Source organism: Schistocerca serialis, chromosome 2, assembly GCF_023864345.2.
Source record: "Schistocerca serialis cubense isolate TAMUIC-IGC-003099 chromosome 2, iqSchSeri2.2, whole genome shotgun sequence".
NCBI lineage: Eukaryota > Metazoa > Arthropoda > Insecta > Orthoptera > Acrididae > Schistocerca > Schistocerca serialis.
The window spans coordinates 1123833952-1123853975 of NC_064639.1; the positions used below are offsets into that span (position 1 = coordinate 1123833952).

At 35.3% G+C, this 20024-nt stretch overlaps 1 protein-coding gene across 3 annotated transcripts in view; it reads right to left on the reverse strand.

Annotated features, from left to right (window-relative positions):
- The window catches only part of LOC126458569 (serine protease snake-like), a 720709-nt gene that overhangs the window by 681561 nt on the left and 19124 nt on the right, over nt 1-20024 (reverse strand). For all 3 annotated transcript variants that reach the window (XM_050095702.1, XM_050095701.1, XM_050095700.1), the window contains exon 2: nt 19808-20000. In XM_050095702.1, the coding sequence (XP_049951659.1) occupies nt 19808-20000 (193 nt within the window). The remainder of the gene's footprint in view (nt 1-19807; nt 20001-20024) is intronic.

A 20024-nucleotide genomic window follows, 5' to 3' on the forward strand; every position in this document is an offset into this window, starting at 1 on the left:
TGAAGCTGATGATTCAGTGGATGTTGGAGATGCCGCCAGTTTTGATGCTGAGTCTGGTTTTGTAAGTGATGTTCCAATTGATACTGGAAGTGATGTTCCAATTGATACTGGAACTTTTGCTGAAACTAACATTTGTTGAGCCAAAAAGTGGAATTCATCGGGAAACGAGTATTGTAATGGAAGATCATGGTCTAAGTAGTCAGATTAGATAGCTGCAAGAGGCTGACGGTAATGGTTATTGTGAGGAAGGGGAAGAATTGGTATTGATGAGGGTAGTGCTAATTATTACAGTAAACTAGTAGCTAAAAAGGTACCTGAAACTGAAAGCTTTAATGCAGAGAACAGGAGAGAACTTGAAAATTTTTGTGGGATTATAATGGCATATTTGATATAAAACCAGGGAGAGTAAAAGGGTATCAGTGTAGAATAAAATTGAAAGCTCATGACCCATTTTTGATAAAACTGTATGCTATCCCTGTCTGTAAGAAAAAGGAAGTAGAAAGAGAACTTCAGAAAATGGAAAGGTGGAAAATAATAGAAAGAAGTTATAGTTCTTACAATAACTCATTAGTGGTAGTTTTGAAACAAGATGGGGGTATTCGTTTAGTGCTTGACTCTAGATACCTGAATAAATATTTGGAGAGAGAAACTGACCACCCTGAATGTATAGATGAACTACTAGGCCTAAATAAGTTTGAAAATGTAAAATATATGACTAGCCTTGACTTGACTTCTGGATTTCATCAGATTGAATTAGAAAGAGATTCTAGAAAATACAATGCATTTTTGTTTAATGGGAAATGTTTTCAATATTGTGTTGTGCCATTTGGTTTAAATGTATCTGTAGCAGAATTTATTAGGGGATTGGACTTTGTTTTGGGTAAAGAATTCTTAGAAAAGCTAATTATTTATGTGGATGACATTTTGGTATCAAGTAAGACCTGGGAGGAACATATTCAAATTTTAAAGGAAATTGGAGAGAAAATGAGACAGGGGGGTATGATTATGAAATTAGAAAAATGTAAGTTTGCAATGAAAGAATTAAAATTTCTTGGGCACTGCATAAATGAAAAGGGGATTTTGCCTGGTGGAGAAAAGATGGAGGCCATTGCAAAATTCCCAAAAACCTAGAAATAAAAAAGGATTTAAAATCTTATTTTGGATTAGTAAACTTCTATCGAAAATATGTGACAACACAGGCACTTAATGCACCATGTTTGAACAATTATGCTTACTTATCATGTTTGTACAGTTATAATGTAGTTGTGTTAATTTACATCTTGGATATGATACTTTCATTGTGTTGATGATGTTGTACTCTCATTGTGCTGGAGATTTTGTGAAAAGTTGAGAAAATGTTTAGGGTTGGTGTGAAGTTTACTTACGATATCTGTGTTGTTAAAGCAATATACTATTACTTTATAACTGAGATGTGATTAAAATTAGGTCAGACTGTTTGTAGCCTTATATTTATGTTCTCATTTGGTTGGTTCTGTTACTATACCTATTGCGTGAAAGTCACTGGATAAACGTTGATTTACTATCAAGTATGAAAACACTTTGTCATGACCTTGTCCTTGGCATGTATTAGATCTACTATGTAATTGGAAAAGGAATATTTTCCAGAAAGAAATTTATTATGTTTGTATTACTTCAGTAATCAGTTTAGATTAGATTAGATTAGTTTTTCGTTTCATAGATCCTTGTTCAGGAGATCCTCATGAATGTGGAACATGTCAATTAAAAAAAAAATGTTGAAATAACAATACTAATAGGATGAATATATACAACACATAATTTGTTTCTATTAAAAAATTCGTCAATGGAGTAGAAGGAGATGGCCACTAGTAAGTCTTTCAGGCTCCTTTTAAACTGATCTTTATTTGTAACTAATTTTTTTATGTTTGCTGGCAAATTATTGAAGATGAGTGTTCCTGAGTAGTGGACTCCTTTTTGAACTAAAGTAAGTGCTTTTAAGTCATTGTGCAGATCATTTTTGTTCCTGGTATTGTATGTATGAACTGAGCTGTTTGTTGGATAAAGAGAGATATTATTTAGGACAAATTTCATTAAGGAGTAAACATACTGAGAGGCAGTAGTTAGTTTACCCAGTTCTTTGGAGAGGTTTCTACAGGACATCCGTGAAGTTACTCCACAAATAATATGTCTTTTACATTAAAGGACTCCTAAGAGTGTTTGATTAGTAAGATGGCGGCGCGTGTAGATGTACTAATAAACCGATCCGCGGAAAATTACGAGTTTTTAAATCCTGTGTGTGTAAAATGCAGTAAGATGGTGAAATATGGTGTTAAATTATGTTCGTGGTCACAGAAATGGATCCATCGTCAATGTTTAAATGTCGTAGAGGAAAAAAACATGACCTGTGACTGTGGAAATGTGCACTGTAACTATCGTCATATCGTGTGTTTACAAACGAAATGCGAAGAAGAATGCACGACTTCTTCATTAAAATATGATCTTATGTTAGCTAAACTATATGTAGAGAAGCTTGAATCAGTGATAGATAGTGTACAGAAGCTGGAAGAAGTGATAGACCATTCAAAGGGTAGTGAAACGGTTGTAAACAAACAAAACGGTAACTTTATTAGGCCTAAAAAGTTTTGTCGTGTTAATCGTAACGAAAACAACTTTCGTCTCCCACAAGCAAATAAGTTTGAATTTTTAACGTGTGATGAATATGAAATATGTGAAAAGAGCCAAAGAAAGGAAGCACTTTCATCAAATGCAGCGACCACAAATCATTTCAGTAGGCCTACGAAGTCCTGTAATAACAAGAAAGGAAATACCAGAAAATACATGGAACATACTTATCGTGCAAACAAGATATCTACCAATACAGGTAAGAAGAAAAAAGAAGATATTTTCATACTTTCAGACAGTCATGGAAAGGGTTTAGCCGACATTTTGTGTAACATGCAAACTATATTCAAGGTTCGTTGAATAATGAAACCGGGTGCCCCTTTGTGCGAAGTTTTAAAAGACTGTGAACATTCTTTGAAGCTGGGAAACAACTGTCTAATAATAGGAGGTGCTAATGATGTTTATAGAAACGAGGGCAAACTCGCCACAAGAGCTCTAAGAAGTACATTACAGAAAATTACAGATGTCAACTTCTTCATCGCCAGTATCCCACAAAGACATGATCTTATAGAAGAATCCTGTGTCAACAAAGAAATCACAGTTACTAATAGGAAATTTGAAAAAATCTGCCGAAGCCTCCCAAATGCCACATATGTGGACGTACCATCCGCAGAGAGAAGTCATTTTACAAGGCATGGGCTTCACAGAAATAAACTCAGAAAATCATTAATTAGTTGAGAAATCCTTAATGGAGTGAAGGCAGTTAAGGACAAGAATAGCACGACCATACCACTTCCACCACCAAACACAGCAACTGAAAATTTCCAACAAGAAAATGAAACTGAATCACTGACAACAGGTCCAGCACTAGAATCTCCACTTTCTTCAAAAACAGCTGAGATAAATGATTCAACTAGGACAGAAGTTTCCAAAGCAGCTTCAACAGAAGCAGCTACATACTATGAAACTGCATCATTAACAAGAAAAAAAACACCTGATGTGCCAACAGCCAATGACCTTTCATCAGTCTTGGCCGCTCCTCAGTCTTCAACAGTGAAAGACTTTTCACCAGCTTCACCATCATCAGCAGTAACAGAAGCTAACAGAAGAAGCACAAGAACCAGGAAACTTTCAACTCTGCAGGATTTTTGGTACCCGGCCTCAGTTACAAGACTAATATAAGGCAGATACCTTCAGATACACCAAATTCCTAGTCAAACTGACAACAGACTCACCTCCACTGTCACCAACAGAAGAATAACCATGCCACCAGCTCATCTAAAGGATTTTTTAGCATCAGGTCTAAAGGGAAAGGCGCCACCAAGATAAGTGAAAACAAATGCCTAACAGTGTTTCACCAAAACATTCAAGCCATAAAGAACAAAGCACAACAGCTAGAAGTAGAATTGGAAAAATTTGATAGCCAAATTTAGTGTATCACTGAACACTGGTGCAAAGGGAAGCAAACTGAACACATTGCATTAGCCTCATTTGACCTTGCATGTTACTATAGCAGAATCTCAATGAATGGTGGAGGTTCATGTATCTATGTAAAAAAAGGTATGTCATTTAAAGTAAGATATGATCTTTTAGATCTAGGTGAGGGCAAACATTTCGAACTTTCCGCTGTTGAAATAATAGGACCCGGCATAGCAAAAAAATTAGTCATATTTTGTGTGTACCGCTCTCCCAGTGGAGACATTGATATATTCTTCTCAAAACTGAATCAAAGCTTAGACAAGGTTTCTGGACCAAAAGCAAATGTAATTATCTGTGGTGACTTAAACATTAATATGATGAAGCCTGATAAGGCTAGCAACATATATGTGAATATTCTAAGCTGTTATGGAATATCCTCCCTTGTTAATTGTCCAACTAGAATAACGAAAGAATCCTCCTCATCTATAGATCATGTAGCTACAGATATTGATAGTAAAAAATGTCATATTGTTGTCCAAAACCTGGGCCTAGCAGACCACCTCTGCCAGAATAACGAAAGAATCCTCCTCATCTATAGATCATGTAGCTACAGATATTGATAGTAAAAAATGTCATATTGTTGTCCAAAACCTGGGCCTAGCAGACCACCTCTGCCAGATCTTAAAAACAAACATTCATGTAGAAACTCCTCCTAAACTTTGTACATACAAAAGAATGTTTTCCAAATCAGCCCTGCATCAGTTTAAATCCCAGCTAGAATATGAAGATTGGAGGGAAGTCTATGCAGAAACCAATGCAAATCAGAAATTTATCAAGTTCATGTCAATTTTTTAACTCAGATTTGAAGAGATGTTTCCCAAAACTCTTTATCAAATTAAAACTACAAAGAGAAATCAGTGGGTGACTACAGGTATCAAAAAATCCTCAGAAACTCTTAGATATCTCAACTCCATAAAAAATAATCAATCTAACCCAGGAGTTCTGCAATCCTACAAAAAGTACAGGAAAATTTACAGAAAGGTGTTGCTAACCGCAAAAAAACTTTCAAACAACAAAATATTACTTGAAGCTGAAAACAAGAGCAAAGCAGCCTGGAACATCGTCAAACAGGAAACATTTAACTCTGCTAAAAAGGACCTCAATTCACATATTAAAAACAAAGATGTACCAGTAGGTAACCCTAAAAAATTAGCTTATTTTGTAAACTCATGTTTCAGTAGTATTGCAAAAAAATTACAGCAGAAATTTCCAGATACGTATGATTTACCTACTCAGAACCAGCCAACAAACTCAATGGTGCTCTTGCCAACTATAGATGGGAAGTGGCACTAGTAGTACACCAACTAAAAAATAAAACTTCAGTAGGACTTGATGAAATCCCAGTCTGCGTAATTAAAGATTGTATAGACTCCATAAAGGGCCCATTAACAGACATAATTGATGAATCTTTCGAATCTGGATACTTTCTGGAGTACCTAAAACAAGCAAAAGCTATACCTATCCTTAAAAATAGAGATGTGGAAAATGTAGAGAACTACAGGCCGATCTCTATACTGTCTATCATTTCTAAAATAATAGAAATACTAGTCAAAAAGAGACTGCTATATTACCTGAATAAATATAATCTTCTTTCCAATGACCAATTTGGTTTTAGGGCTGGAAAAGGCACACAATATGCTATAGCACAGTTCACTAAAGTAATTTTAGAAGCACTGGACAAATGTGAAAATGTAAGTGGTATCTTTTTAGACTTGTCCAAGGCCTTTGATACAGTTGACCACAAAATCTTACTTCATAAATTAGGGCAAATAGGAATAAGAGGTGTGACAAGGAAGTGGTTCAAATCATACTTGGAAAACAGAGTTCAACGAGTTGAGATATCACAAGTTTCAAACAATTCCCTTATAAAACACCTGTCTGACCCAGAAAATGAGAATATAGGCGTCCCACAGGGAAGTGTACTAGGCCCAATATTGTTTCTTATATACATTAACGACTTCCCACAAAGTATCAGACATGGCGAAAAAATACTTTTTGCTGATGACAGCAACATAGTAATAACAGTTGAAAATCCAACACAACTGTCAGAAAGAGCAAACGAGGCTCTCAATGATGTCCACAACTGGTCATTAAAAAATAAAGTCACCCTACATGTAAAGAAAACTAACTATATTAACTTCCAATTGAACAAAAAACACAATGCCACTAGAATAAAAGTTAATAATAATGAATTAGAATGTGTAACAAGTACCAAATGCTTAGGGATGAGTGTAGACAGCCAAATGAAATGGACAAACCATGTCAACATTTTGGCAAAGAAATTATCCACAGCATGCTATGCTCTTAGAATCCTTGCACCGGTATGCAATAATACCTGTCTTAAAATAACATATTACGGATATCTACACTCAGTCGTAAGCTATGGGATCATGTTTTGGGGAACAAGTGCCAGTAGCATACAAACTGTGTTCAAACTACAAAAAAGAGCCATAAGGATAATAACAAATAGCAACAACAGGGCCCACTGTCTAGAATTATTTAGAAAGCTAGGTATTCTAACTGTTTCTTGTGAGTATATCTTTCAGAACATAATGTTCATTAAGAAAAATCTCAACATGTACAACACAAACAGCCTAATACATGACCATGAAACAAGAGCTTGTCACCACCTCCACCTAGATAGAAAGAACAAGGCAAAGACGCAAAAAAAGTATATTTTAGAATGGGATAAAACTGTACAACAAATTACCACAAGAAATTAAAGAAATAAATGAGCCCCTCACTTTCAGACAAAAGCTTAAAACCTTTTTAGTAAGTAAAAGTTGTTATACTGTAAAAGAATATTTAACATAGATGTAGATTATTAGCAACATATGACATTATCACCAAAATAATATGTAATTATAAATATGTGTATGACTAGTTATAAAAACTACATAAAATATGAGAAACCTGTTTAATTGTAAATGTAAATGTGTGCTCATGTGTTGTAATCTGATGACATCCATACAATATTTATTGTTCCATGGATGAATAAATAAATAAATAAATAAATAAATAAAATAAATGTATTACACGCTTTTGGACTCTGAAAACTTTTGTTTGACTTGAAGAGTTACCTCAAAATATTGTACCATATGACATTATGGAATGAAAATAGGCGAAGTATGCAACCTTTATCATTTTTATGTCGCCTATGTCTGCTAACACTCGAATTGCAAATACAGATTTGTTAAGGCGTTTCTGCAGTTCTGTGGTGTACTTTTCCCAACTGAATTTATTATCAAGTTGTAATCCCAGGAATTTAAGACTGTCAACCTCTTCTATCTGCTCTTCTTCATACTTTATGCATATGCTGGGTGGAAACCTCTTACAGGTTCTGCATTGCATATAGTGAGTCTTTTCGAAGTTTAATGTCAGTGAGTTGGCTTTAAACCATTTATTAATATTCATGAAAATATCATTAGCAGACCTTTCTAGAACTACACTCAACATACTATTTATTGCAATACTTGTGTCATCTGCAAACAAAACGAACTCTGCTTCTGGAAGTGTAACTGATGAGAGATCATGAATGCACACAAGAAAAAGCAATGGCCCTAAGATGGATCCTTGTGGGACACCACATGTAATTTCTTCCCATTCTGATGATGACTTAATTCACTAGTCCCCTGCTCTGACAGCCTTTGTTTCCTGTTAGTGGGGTATGACTTGAACCATTTTGCAGCACTGCCTGTGACACCATAGAATTCTAATTTATTTAAAAGGATGTTGTGGTTCACACAATCAAATGCCTTTGACAAATCACAGAAAATACCTGCTGCTTGTAACTTGTTATTTAATGAATTAAGTACATTTTCACTGTAGGTGTAAATAGTCTTTTCGATATCAGAACCCTTCAGAAATCCAAACCGTGTTCTTGATAATACGTTATTTGTGATCAGATGGTTGAGAATCTGCTTGTACATTACTTTTCCTAAAATTTTTGAGAATTCTGGCAAAAGTGAAATCAGTCTGTAGTTTGATGATATCTCTTTATCCCCTTTCTTGAACAGAGGCTTAACATCTGCATATTTTAGCCAGTCAGGAAATGTCCCAGTTATAATTGACTGGTTACACAAGTAACATAGAATTGTACTAAACTCACAAGAACATGCCTTAATTAACTTTGTTGATATTTCATCATAACCACTAGAATGCTTTGTTTTTAAAGATTTTATTGTGGAAGTTATTTCTTTTGGTGAAGTAAGTTATATATTCATGTACCTGAAGCTATTTGTAAATGCTAGTTTCAGATATTTCAGGGCATTATTTACTGATCCTGACAGTCCGTGGAGCATAAAAAAACCTAAACATCGAGGATTTGTATTCATGGTATAGTTATGGTTCTTGCCGACATCTGCTTTCAGTTGAAGACTAGTGGATTCATTAATATGTATCTGATAAGGGAATATATATTTATCCTACCTTTTGAGTGGGTGAACCAACCATTTTAATCCTAGTATTAACCCATTCATATTTAACCACTAATACTTTACTCTATGCCTTAACCTATGTTGGATTTTTCCTTATCAGTGCCCAATTTTATTCACTGTCTGATCTGATGACCAACAAGAAATCTGTCAACTAGTTGTTGAATAGTATGTATTCTGGAAGTAACCTGCTGGTACTTAATTTGCCAATGTAAATCTGATTCTACAGTGGCATGTGGCCATGGTTGACCTCAGTATCTACGAGAAGATGCTGAAAATTTGGGATGATGACTTTAAAGCTACAAGAACAAGGTGCCTTCGACAGTTATTGTGGGCAAATCCCTTTATCTGTCCTTGTGGTTTCCCGATCTGAAATGTTCATGGCAGTTCAGTGGTTCTGGAGTCTCAGTTTGACTTTTAAAGAAATGAGGACGTTTAGTCCTACAAGTGGTACAGTCGTTATGTCTATGTGTATTTCAACAGTTGAAAACTGAAATAATTTTTCCATGAAAATAGATGTCTGAAAGGCTAACAATTACTGTTTATTGTAAATTGCTTGACAACTTACTATACATGAGATAATCATCCGTTTAATCTGGTCTATCTAGACTTAATACAATGATATACTGTTACATGCGGTATCATTTCTCTTAATCACTCATTGTCAATGTATTCTCAGACTTACGAGAGTTTATCTGTGTGTGCTGCTGCTTGTAATATTTTTTGCCTACACTTAATACAATGATGTACATTTCAAAATCTTAAACATGGCTGAAACAGCAACTATTGAAATTCTTCATGGTAAATGAACCACGGTTTCAGTATATCTAAATATACCTTCATCAGGAGTAAAATACACCTGAACAGGAAGACACCTTCATTAGCAAAAACTTAGCATCGGAACTGAGAAAGAAAAAACATTATAGCTTAAGTAACTGTAGAATTACCAGAGTATTACAGGCGCAAAAACTTTTAGTCACTTACTAAAATCACATCCTGCAATGGAGATTCATAAAACAATTGTGCCAAAGGCATCATCAGTAGTTAAAATATCATCTCCATCTATACAACATAATTATGGACATAGGGTCGATGCGAACACTGCTTAGCATCAGTACTTTGCCTATGAACTAGCGTGAAGAGGGTGTGAAAGCCCTAGGGCAAACAGTTTCACCGAGACAGGGCACTTGTGGTACATGGGAGACATTCACGCACATTAAAACCCATGGATACATACTGATGTGCATCAAAATTATTAAAAGTTGCTCTAATTCAAACCTTCTGTGTTAATAAATAAATAATTTTGTTGTATGTTGTCACCAAATTGATAAACAGTTTACTTATGTATTTATTTTGCTACATACCAGCACTCAAAGTTGCGAACACTTATAACAATAATTATTATTATTATAATAATTATAATAATAATAGCTCTTTATTCAACATCGAATGGTACACTGCACATGTACAAAGAAACAGTAATGATTAAAGTTATTTGTACAATACACAATACACATTCTTCCGAATATGTCATTAATTTACAACAGAATTACAATAAGATGTTTACTGATTTCTATTCACATAATTTCACAAAGCATTTGTTTTTCTTCATATAAATATGGTACTCTTCTAATGTGTAGAAAGGGTGTTTTACTAAAAATTTCTTAAGCTGATGTATCAGTTTAATTGTAGGAAGAGCCATGACTGTACTAGGCAGTGCATTAGCTAATTTTGTACCTGCATACTGAGGCCCCTTTTCGTAAAGTGCTGTTCTGTGGCCGCCAATGTAACATCTCTCTTTATTTCTAGTATTGTACTGGTGGAAATCTGAATAAGTGTTTGGGTGCAGTCTTTTCACAAGCAATATGCCTTTTAGAATGTATGTGTTTATAACAGTTAACACCTCTGTTTTTGGAAACAAGTTGTGACGGGATTCCTTATATTTTGCTCCACCCCTTTTTTGAAGAATGAGTAGCTTATCTAGATTAGCTTTCGTTGTTGCCCCCCAAATTTCAATAGCATAGTTCAAGTGAGAGGAGAAAAGAGCTTGGTATGCAGTCTTTAGGACTGCAGTATCTCTACAGAACTTGCTAATAGAACTGATTGCAAATATATTTTTTGACAATTTAGTTGCTAGGGAGTCAATACGTGTGTCCCATTTCAGGTTGCTTTGGATTGTTACGCCAAGGAATTTTACTCTAGACTCTTTATTTACCAATTCGTTGCCAATGTATAATTTAATTTCAATATTCGAACTACTATTGTTAAACTCCATCAAACTTGTTTTACTAGTGCTTGCATTTAAGTGGCTTTCATTAAAAAACTGAACAATTTCTTTTGTCACACTATTACACTTGGCCTCTAGTTCATTACATGATTCCTTTTTAAACACAATGGCCGTGTTATCAGCATACAGAACAATTTTGGAATTTATAGTACAGTATTTAATACCTAATACATAGATCTAGAACAGAACGGGGCCCAAGACTGAGCCCTGGGGCACGCCATATTTTATGGAAGTGATCTTCGATTTGTAGACACCACTTTCCGTTTTAACTAGAACAAACTGTTTTCTATTGCTCATATAACACTTTATTAGGTCATAAGCAGCGTTTCTAATTCCCATGTTCCATAGCTTGTCTAATAGGATGTCAATATTCACACAATCAAAGGCTTTTTCCAGGTCTAGGTATACACCTGCCACATGTTCCTTGCTTTTGATACCCCCTAACACCTCTTCAGTTAGTTGAGCAGCTGCAGTGCTAGTTGATTTACCTTTTAGGAATCCATTTTGATTTTCAAACATCAGGTGGTGTTTGTTAAGAAAGTTTATATAACTTTGTATATATAAGTTGTATATAACTTTCTCAACTATTTTGGAAAAGAAAGGAAGGATTGAGAGTGGTCTGTATTTTCAATTTTGTTGTTGTCACATTTCTAAAAATGGGTGTTACCTGTGCTATTTTTAGTCTGTCTGGAAAGGTGCCTGATTCTATTATATTGTTGACTGCTACAGACAGAGGTAGAGAGAAATTTTGGCTACAGGCTTTTAAAACATTAGTATTTAGGCCATCATGCCCAGCTGAATTAGAGGGTTTTAGAGAGCTAATGATGCCCATTATTTCTGCACAGTTTGTGGGGGCTAGATATATAATATGGTCACATGTATTACCTTTAAAACTGTAGTGCATGTTATTATGTTTGTCATTTATGGCTTCCCCTACAGATGAAAAATTTTCATTAAAAATATTTACGATTTCCAGTGGGTCTTTTATGAGGATGCCATTGTGGTTAATAGTAAAGTCCATACAGGATTTGTCATTGTAGGTTCTAAAACTGTTTATGACTGCCCAGATGCCAGCAGTTACGTTGTGTGAGTTTTGAAGCTTATTTGAAACATGGTTGCTTCTGGTCTGTGTGAGTAAGTCCTTATAGTGTGCTTGATATATTTGAAGGCTTCCTTTAGTCAGGAATCTCTCTATTATTCAGCATTGCACTGTGGAGTAGTTTTAATTGTTCCCTCGCTTCAGTGACATTACTATTTACCCAAATATTTTTGTTTATATTTTTTGTTTGTTTCTTTTTTGTGATTACAACTGGGCATGTGGTATCAAAGCAGTAATAGAAGTCAGCAGCAAAGCTATCATATGAAAGCTATTATTTTCAAACCATTTTGTTTGTGCTAGCATGCAGTTTAGTCTATCTATGTTGTCATTATACATCATTCTTTTAGTGACAAACTGTTGCTTTGTGGTGACAGTGGGGGCCTCATGGAGCTCCAATTTATGCTGTACTGCATGGTGATCTGAGATGGCTAGGTTTAAGACAGATGCACTGTGGGATAGGTTGGTCATGTTTGTTATTTATTTATTTATTTTATTTATTTATTTGTCCATATAAATCTCTTTTTAAGTACATATATTGTACACAGGATATTGGACAGAAAACATTTTTTGGCTATTGGATTTTCAAATATCAAACATAAATTTTATAAATTTTTATGACAAATTGGATCTATAAAGTTAATAATTACAAATTTTTGAAATACTGTATATTTATAACTTATTTCTACAATTAAAGATACAAATTACATTTTTTCTTGCATAAGATACTGTGAGACTGAATAGTAGCAGTTTTTCAGAAGGTAGGATGTCACAGACTTTTTAAAGCTTTGTAGTTCAGTAAGAGATTTTATATGTCTTGGTAATCTGTTGTAAAGTTTTGTTCCTGCATGATATACACCTTTTTGGCATAATGTGGTGTTACAGTGATTGACATGTATGTCACTGTCTGACCTGGTACTGTAATCATGGACACTTTTGTTTTGAGGAAAAAGGTTTTCTTTTCTCAGTATGCTTTTTTTGACATGCGTGACTATTTCCAGTATATAAATACAGGGAAGGGCTAGGATCTTTAGATCTTTAAAGAAAGGTTTGCATGATTTTCTGCTACTCACTTGTTTCATTATTCTTATAATTGCCTTTTGTTTCCTGAAAACTGTTATGGCCTGATGTACATTTCCCCAGAAAATGATACCGTACTTCAGTATTGAATGTACATGAGCAAAGTATACAGCCCTAACTGTTTCTGCACTAGTACTGTTGCATAGAATTCTTACCACATAGCTCATTTTTGCTAGTTTTGAATTTAGGGCTGTGATATGAGTGTTCCATTTAAGATTTTCCTGGATATGAATCCCAAGAAATTTAGTTTCATTGACAGAACTAATGTTTTGGTTATCTATACATATTACAGGTTGTGCCGGATTTTTATTTTGATCAGTGTGGAAATTCATTAGTACAGTTTTTTGGGGATTAACTATTAGCCTGTTTCTGGTAAACCATTCAGACACTCCTTTTGTAATATCTTTTGCAGATGCAGTAAAATTTTCTTCATTATTCCCTTCAATCAATAGACTGGTGTCATCTGCAAACAGTACTGGTTCAGAATCCCTAACGTGTGATGGAAAATCATTAATGTAGACCAAAAAAAGAAAGGGACCTAAAATGGAGCCCTGTGGAACACCATGAGTTAGTCCACATGGTTCTGAAACGTGTACCTGGAGTTCATTTCCTTCTGTATACTTAATTTCAGTTACCTGAGAACGATATTCCAAATATGATTTGATCCACTGATTTGGCACACCTCTTACACCATACCATTCGAGCTTCCTCAGGAGTATAGAATGATCAATCACATCAAAAGCTTTTGTTAGGTCCAAGAATAAACCTGAGATATTTCTGTGGTTGTCCACTGCATTTACGACATGGTTTATCAGATTGAAAGTGGCAGTTTCAATTGATCTCTGTGGTCTGAAGCCATGTTGACACCCAGAAATAATATTATTCTTGTCGAAGAATGTAATTAGTTTTGAAAGGAACACTTTTTCAATAATTTTCGAAAACCCTGACAATAGAGACACAGGCCTATAGTTACCCATACATTGATGACCACCTTTTTTATATAGGGGTATTACTTTTGCCATTTTCAGTTGCTGAGGGAAGACACCACATGATAAGGATGAATTGCATATGTCCAATAAAGGTGAAAGTATTTGTCTTGCTGTTATTTTTATAATATAATCTGGAATATCATCAATACCAGTTGAGTACTTACTCTTCAGTGAATTAATGGTATTTAGGAGCTCTGTTGGGCTTACTGGACTGAGGAACATGGATATATTATTTATTTCAATAGATGAAAGTTCTTTCCATGTTGTATTAGGTGAATTTCCAAATTTTTCCTTCACTAATTTCCCAGCAACAGTTGCATAGTAAGAATTGAAACTATTTGCAACTTCCCTAGGGTCAGTGACATTCTTGCCATCATGTGATATCACAATATTTTTGTGAGTTGTCTTCTTCCCAGTAAGATCCTGCACAGCTTTCCACATGGACTTAGTTTTATTGGATGACTTCATAATATATTTGTCATTTTCCTTAATTTTTGCATCCTTTATGATGCGTTTCAAAACTAGCTTGTATTTTTTGAAATAATTAATAAATTCTGGACTGCTGTTAGTTTTTGACTGCAGAAAAAGTTCCCGCTTCCTTTTACAAGATACTCTGATGCCTGATGTAATCCAGTTTCTGAATCTATCTGTGCTCTTGGAAATAACTTTCCTTTGTGGAAAAGCTATGTCAAAGTTATGCTTGAATATGTTCAAAAAATGTTCCATCTTTTCGTTAGTATTAGAGGTATCATATACTTCTCTCCAAGATTGTTCACTGATTAGGTACTGGAAGCATTCAATATTTTTCCCACTATAAATCCTTTTATGGATAACATTTTCTATACTGGTCGAAGTGTGATTTACAGGTATGGTCAGTAATTGTGAAAGGTGGTCACTATAGCCGGTATCAAAGTTTTCTGATGTACACTTGTCCATGTTTACACATACCTGATCAAGGAGAGTGACACTAGTTTTAGTTACATGTGTTGGAGAGCTAACAGTAAGACAAAGATTGTAGGCTTTTATAATATTTAAAAACGTTTCCCTGTGAGGGCTATGGCTCAGAAAGTCAATATTAAAATCACCACATAGTACCACTGTTTTCCCAGTTGTCTTAAGTTTGTCTAAAGCAAGGTCCAATTTTTTGAAAAAAACACTTACGTTGCTAACAGGAGATCTATACACACATAAAATAATAGTGTTTTCAGACATTAACTCTACAGCTGAGATTTCAAAGTCTCTTTCACAACCAAGTTTGCAAACAGATGTTATACTCTTATAATCTACATTTTCTTTTACATATATACAAGTTCCCCCATGTTTTGATTCCATTCTACAAAAGCAGTTTGCAAGGTTAAAATGTAATATTTTTAAGTACTGAAAATACTCATTTTGTAATCAATGCTCACAAAAACATAACACTGAAACATCCTTCCATTCACTATTGAGGAGTATATTTATTTCATCAACTTTGTTTGTTAATGACTGTACATTCTGGTGTACAATCTTCAGTCTATATTTGCAATTTAATTCTGCATCACATTTATTTGTGTTGCAGTCTACTTCCCTAAAAAATGCCTTTCACCCTTTTTATAAGACATTGCATCTTTCTTTATGACCCATTTGTCCAAAGTACTTTGGACTGCTTCTATATTAGGCCTATTGTGATTCCAATTTACTAGACGACAGATTTCTTCAACCAAAAATTGTTTCCCAATGTGATTTAAATGAAGGCCATGGCTGGTGTGCATGGACCTGTCTAACGTGCTTACGTTTATTAAGTTCACGTACAGAAACTTTTTGCATACAGTATCTATCTCTTTGTTTACTCTTTCTATTAACTTATTTACACATGACCAAGGAGGAAGGTCGTATCTGTGTGGTTGATTTACAACAGCTACACTTGTGTTGCTTAATTTGGGTAGCACACTTTCAAGAACAGTGATGAGTTCACTACCTTTATCTCTGGCAACATCATTCGCACCTGCAAAAATTACGACACAGTCTTTTGGGTTAAGGTTTTCACACGATTTTACCACTGTTTTTGTCACTTCTGCAATGCCTGCTCCTGGTTTGACAAAGGCTTGGACACTTGCGTTAGTTTGTGTATCTGCTACCTTTTCTGCTATCTGACGTCCATGATTATCGGCAAAAATCAACACTTTTTGTTCTTTTTTGCGCACTTGAGGCCAGTCGACTGATTTTTTAATCACATTTCTTTGTTTAGGATGCGACATGCGCGAAAAATTTACAGTGCACGGCTGTTGTTGTTTGTAATTATTATCTGGACTCATATGTTCCTGATTGACATTGTTTGTGGAATCACGTTTGTCATTATAACTATTTGATGCACTTACTTTATTATTTCCAAGTTTTGTACTGGTTTCCACAGTAGTTCTTCCTTTGATTACATCACTCGTAGCTGATATTTCTTCCAGGTTCAGACCATGCTCTGTTTGTTGAGTTTTACAGCCAAGATGTTGCAGCTGTTTCTCCAATAAGGCTACAGTCCTTTTAAGTTTACTGATTTCACTGTTTTTTGCAGTTAAAACGAGACGAAAATAATCGCAATGTTTACATGTCGATGTCACTGAATTTGCATTTGCTACGGTTTTTTCACTAGATTTTGATCTTGTAATGATTTCGTTTGCGTTTTTTGCTTTAACTTCGCAGCAGTAACATTTTCCAGGTCGAACAACGATACTTTTTTTGCACTGAATACATAAAGACTCATTCTTTTTTACGTTTTTCGCGGCACTCGATTTTCGTGAACCTTTTTTCACCGCCATCTTGATGTTGTCAAGACATGTTTTACTATTGCCAATTTCTCTAGTGGGTTCCCGAATGAGTGTGGTCAGGTTAAATTCATCACACAGGCGAAGTAACTTTTTAGTGCTGACATCATTTGTTAATAAATCTATATTTATATCCCCTGTAACTATAATATTTACATGATCATTTGGCCCAGAAAATGTTGTGTCTATATATACAACAAGTCACAATGATTTACAAAAAAGGTATCTGCATTTGCCGCAGGTGGCCTGTAAACACCGATAACTGTTATGTTATCTCTACCACGTTTTAGGTTTATTGCAGCAAATTCTGAAACTCCTTCCAAGCAGAAGGCACTCACATCAATAACATTAAAACTACTTTCATTTACAGTGAATATTGCTACACCTCCCCGAGTCTTGTCTTTTCTACTGAAGGCTGTGCAGAATTTCATACACAGTGGTTGACTAATGCTAATCAGAGCTTCATTGTACCAATGTTCAGTTACAACTAATATATCGGGTTTGTCAATCAGTGAAATTACATCTAGATCGTTATGCTTATTTCTAAGGCTACCAAGATTCTGGTGTATGATTTTAAGGCTGAGTTTTACATGCTGGACCTTAGAGGATAATTTTGGACTAGCAATGAGGCCAGCAGGCTTTACAAATTTCCCTGCCTTGCCGGCGGTGGCTGGTGTTATGGCAGATTTTGTTGAGGTGGGTTGTACCACCCCATGGCAATGGACTTCTTTTCATCACTTTGTGAACAATGTCGCCTGACTTCCTCAATAATTTTGCTACTAACAATCTTTTTGCCTCTTTTGTTCATGTGCAGACCATGAGATGTGTGCACTTCCCTTTCTAGATAGCTGACATTTACTAGAGACACATTCTGAAATTTATTACATAGAGCTTTAATATTATCATTTGTTTTATGAACTTCCCAGTTCACAATTGAGTGTTTCATAAGATCATGCCTCTGTGGAATGTTGACAACAATTGTTTTAGTGCCATTTAACTTACCCAGTACCATTATCATACGTCTATTTGCATCATTTGCTTGATTTCTTGCTACATCATATGAACCTCCCATAATAACGACACAGTCATTGGATGAGAAGGAGTCACAATCCTGCATGCACGGTTTCACCAGAGCAGAAAGAGGGACTTTAGGCTGGATGTGGCCTACAGCTGCAAAATTGTCTTGCATATTTTCGATGTTTTGTGCTATTTCACGTCCATGGCTGCCTCCATGTAATAGAATCCGGTCCTGCTTGTGTTTCTGATTGTCGTCGGTTCTTCTGTTTTTCTCCAGTAGGGACGATTTCTTGCATATACTTTCGCAGATTCCATTTCCTTGGACGGTTTATTTACGTTCAGTTTCACGTTTTGCACACGAGTTTGGGATTTTGTGTTTTCTGAACTTAACAGTGACAGTTTTTTTTTTTCTTTTTTAGTTTGAAGGATTACATCTGGTTTGCACGGACTGAACTCGTTCTTGTTCCACTATTTCATCGAGAGTTTGAAACCTGTTTTGAGTAATGACGGCGGGAAAGCTTTCCTTGGTTTTTAGTTTAGGCCTACATTCGTTCATCAGGCGCTGTTGTTCAAATTCACACACTTTCTTATTTAAGAGAGTATCTTCAGCATTTAGGCTCTGGATTTCACTTACCATATCGTCGACTAGTCCAGATAACTCACACCTGCAGTCACAAATTTTTGCTTTATGATTGTTATCTGAGCTCTTAACGCAGCACTGACTACAGTTCCAGCATGTTATAAATTCATTATTTTCTTTCACAGATGATTCGACTTTTGCACACCGAAAATGATACGAGTTATTACATTCCTTGCACGTGATTCCGGTTTTCAGCACTTTTCCACATTTTTTACACTTTTCTCCGTCAAAACACGGGTTTTTACGTAAGCTAAGAACTTTACCATTACTATTTGCCGCCATTAATTTCTTGGTGATATTAAGCCGTTTTAATTCCCCAGCTGATATTTTAAATCTCCACTTACAGTACGCCTTGATTTGGTTTTCTTTTTCTGGCATAAATGCATGGTCTTCCATCCTTTTAAATAGTCCTACAGTAAGTCTGTCTTTTCTTAGAATGATAACACTATATGTTGTATTTCTGTGTCTTTATGCCAGTGCTCAGTGACACAAACTCACTAACTACTTTGCAGTTCAAAGACTGGAACTCAATTTCCAATTGTTGTATGTTATTTTTTATTGAATGATTGTTTTGATGATGGATTGTTTAGTCTGCAAAATGCTCCATGTTACTTTCCGAATGATTGCTTTTCCTTTACGACACAGTATGTGTATTATTTGATTTTCCAGCCCACTCACTATCAATATATGGTCTTCCTTCAAAACATCCTTATGTAAAAACCTTAAGTCCTCTATCACTTGACTTACTCCCGAATATCATTTGAAAATGCTGGTGCCCTTGTGTACTGATCTTAAGCTTTCCTGCATCTGACGACCTGAACCTCAGTCACGCCTACTGTCTAACAGGAGCACTTTCTTCTTCCCAACACACTGAACATTCCTAGACTTTCTAATATCAGCTTAAATATGCTGCACATTTCTAGCTGCTACTCCTAACTAAGGGTCTTCTCAATCAATGAAGATTTAATGAGAAATAATGTAGACTTGGTGATTTTGTACTCTGAGAAAGCATTTATATTCACAATAGACAGTAAGTATGTTGCAATGTGAGCATTATGGTACAAGAGATACCTAACCATCATGTTGTATCAAGTAAACAGCAATATTTGGTCAGAGCTGCCTTTTTGATGTATGGCACTTGTTTGTTAATCATGCTTACAGTACTCATTACAACTTGTCACCACTGTTGAGGAACAGTTAGTACAATTGTATCTTCCTGCAGCCATGATATAATTTTAATGCAAGACATGCACATCCACCAAGAGTGTCGTACATGATTTACTTAAATGTGTCACCTGTCACTCAGTTATACTACTATTTACTAGAATCCAATGTTTTAACAACAGTGAGGTACAACATGTAAAAACAGTTGTAAGTTAAGGTTTTCTACCTGGATGGTTGATCTCCTGTGATTAGTTGTTTAGAGGCAGCAGAATCTTCACAACACACTATGGCTACCCTGCCTTGGAAGCCACATATGTCTGGCACAATTCCTTGGTACACCTTGTGGATAGCTGATGGACATAAACTGATATGCAGGCATTTCCCAGAGCCTCCATTCTTTGGCTGGCACAGTTCATATTCTGTAACAATAAAAATAGGTGTAT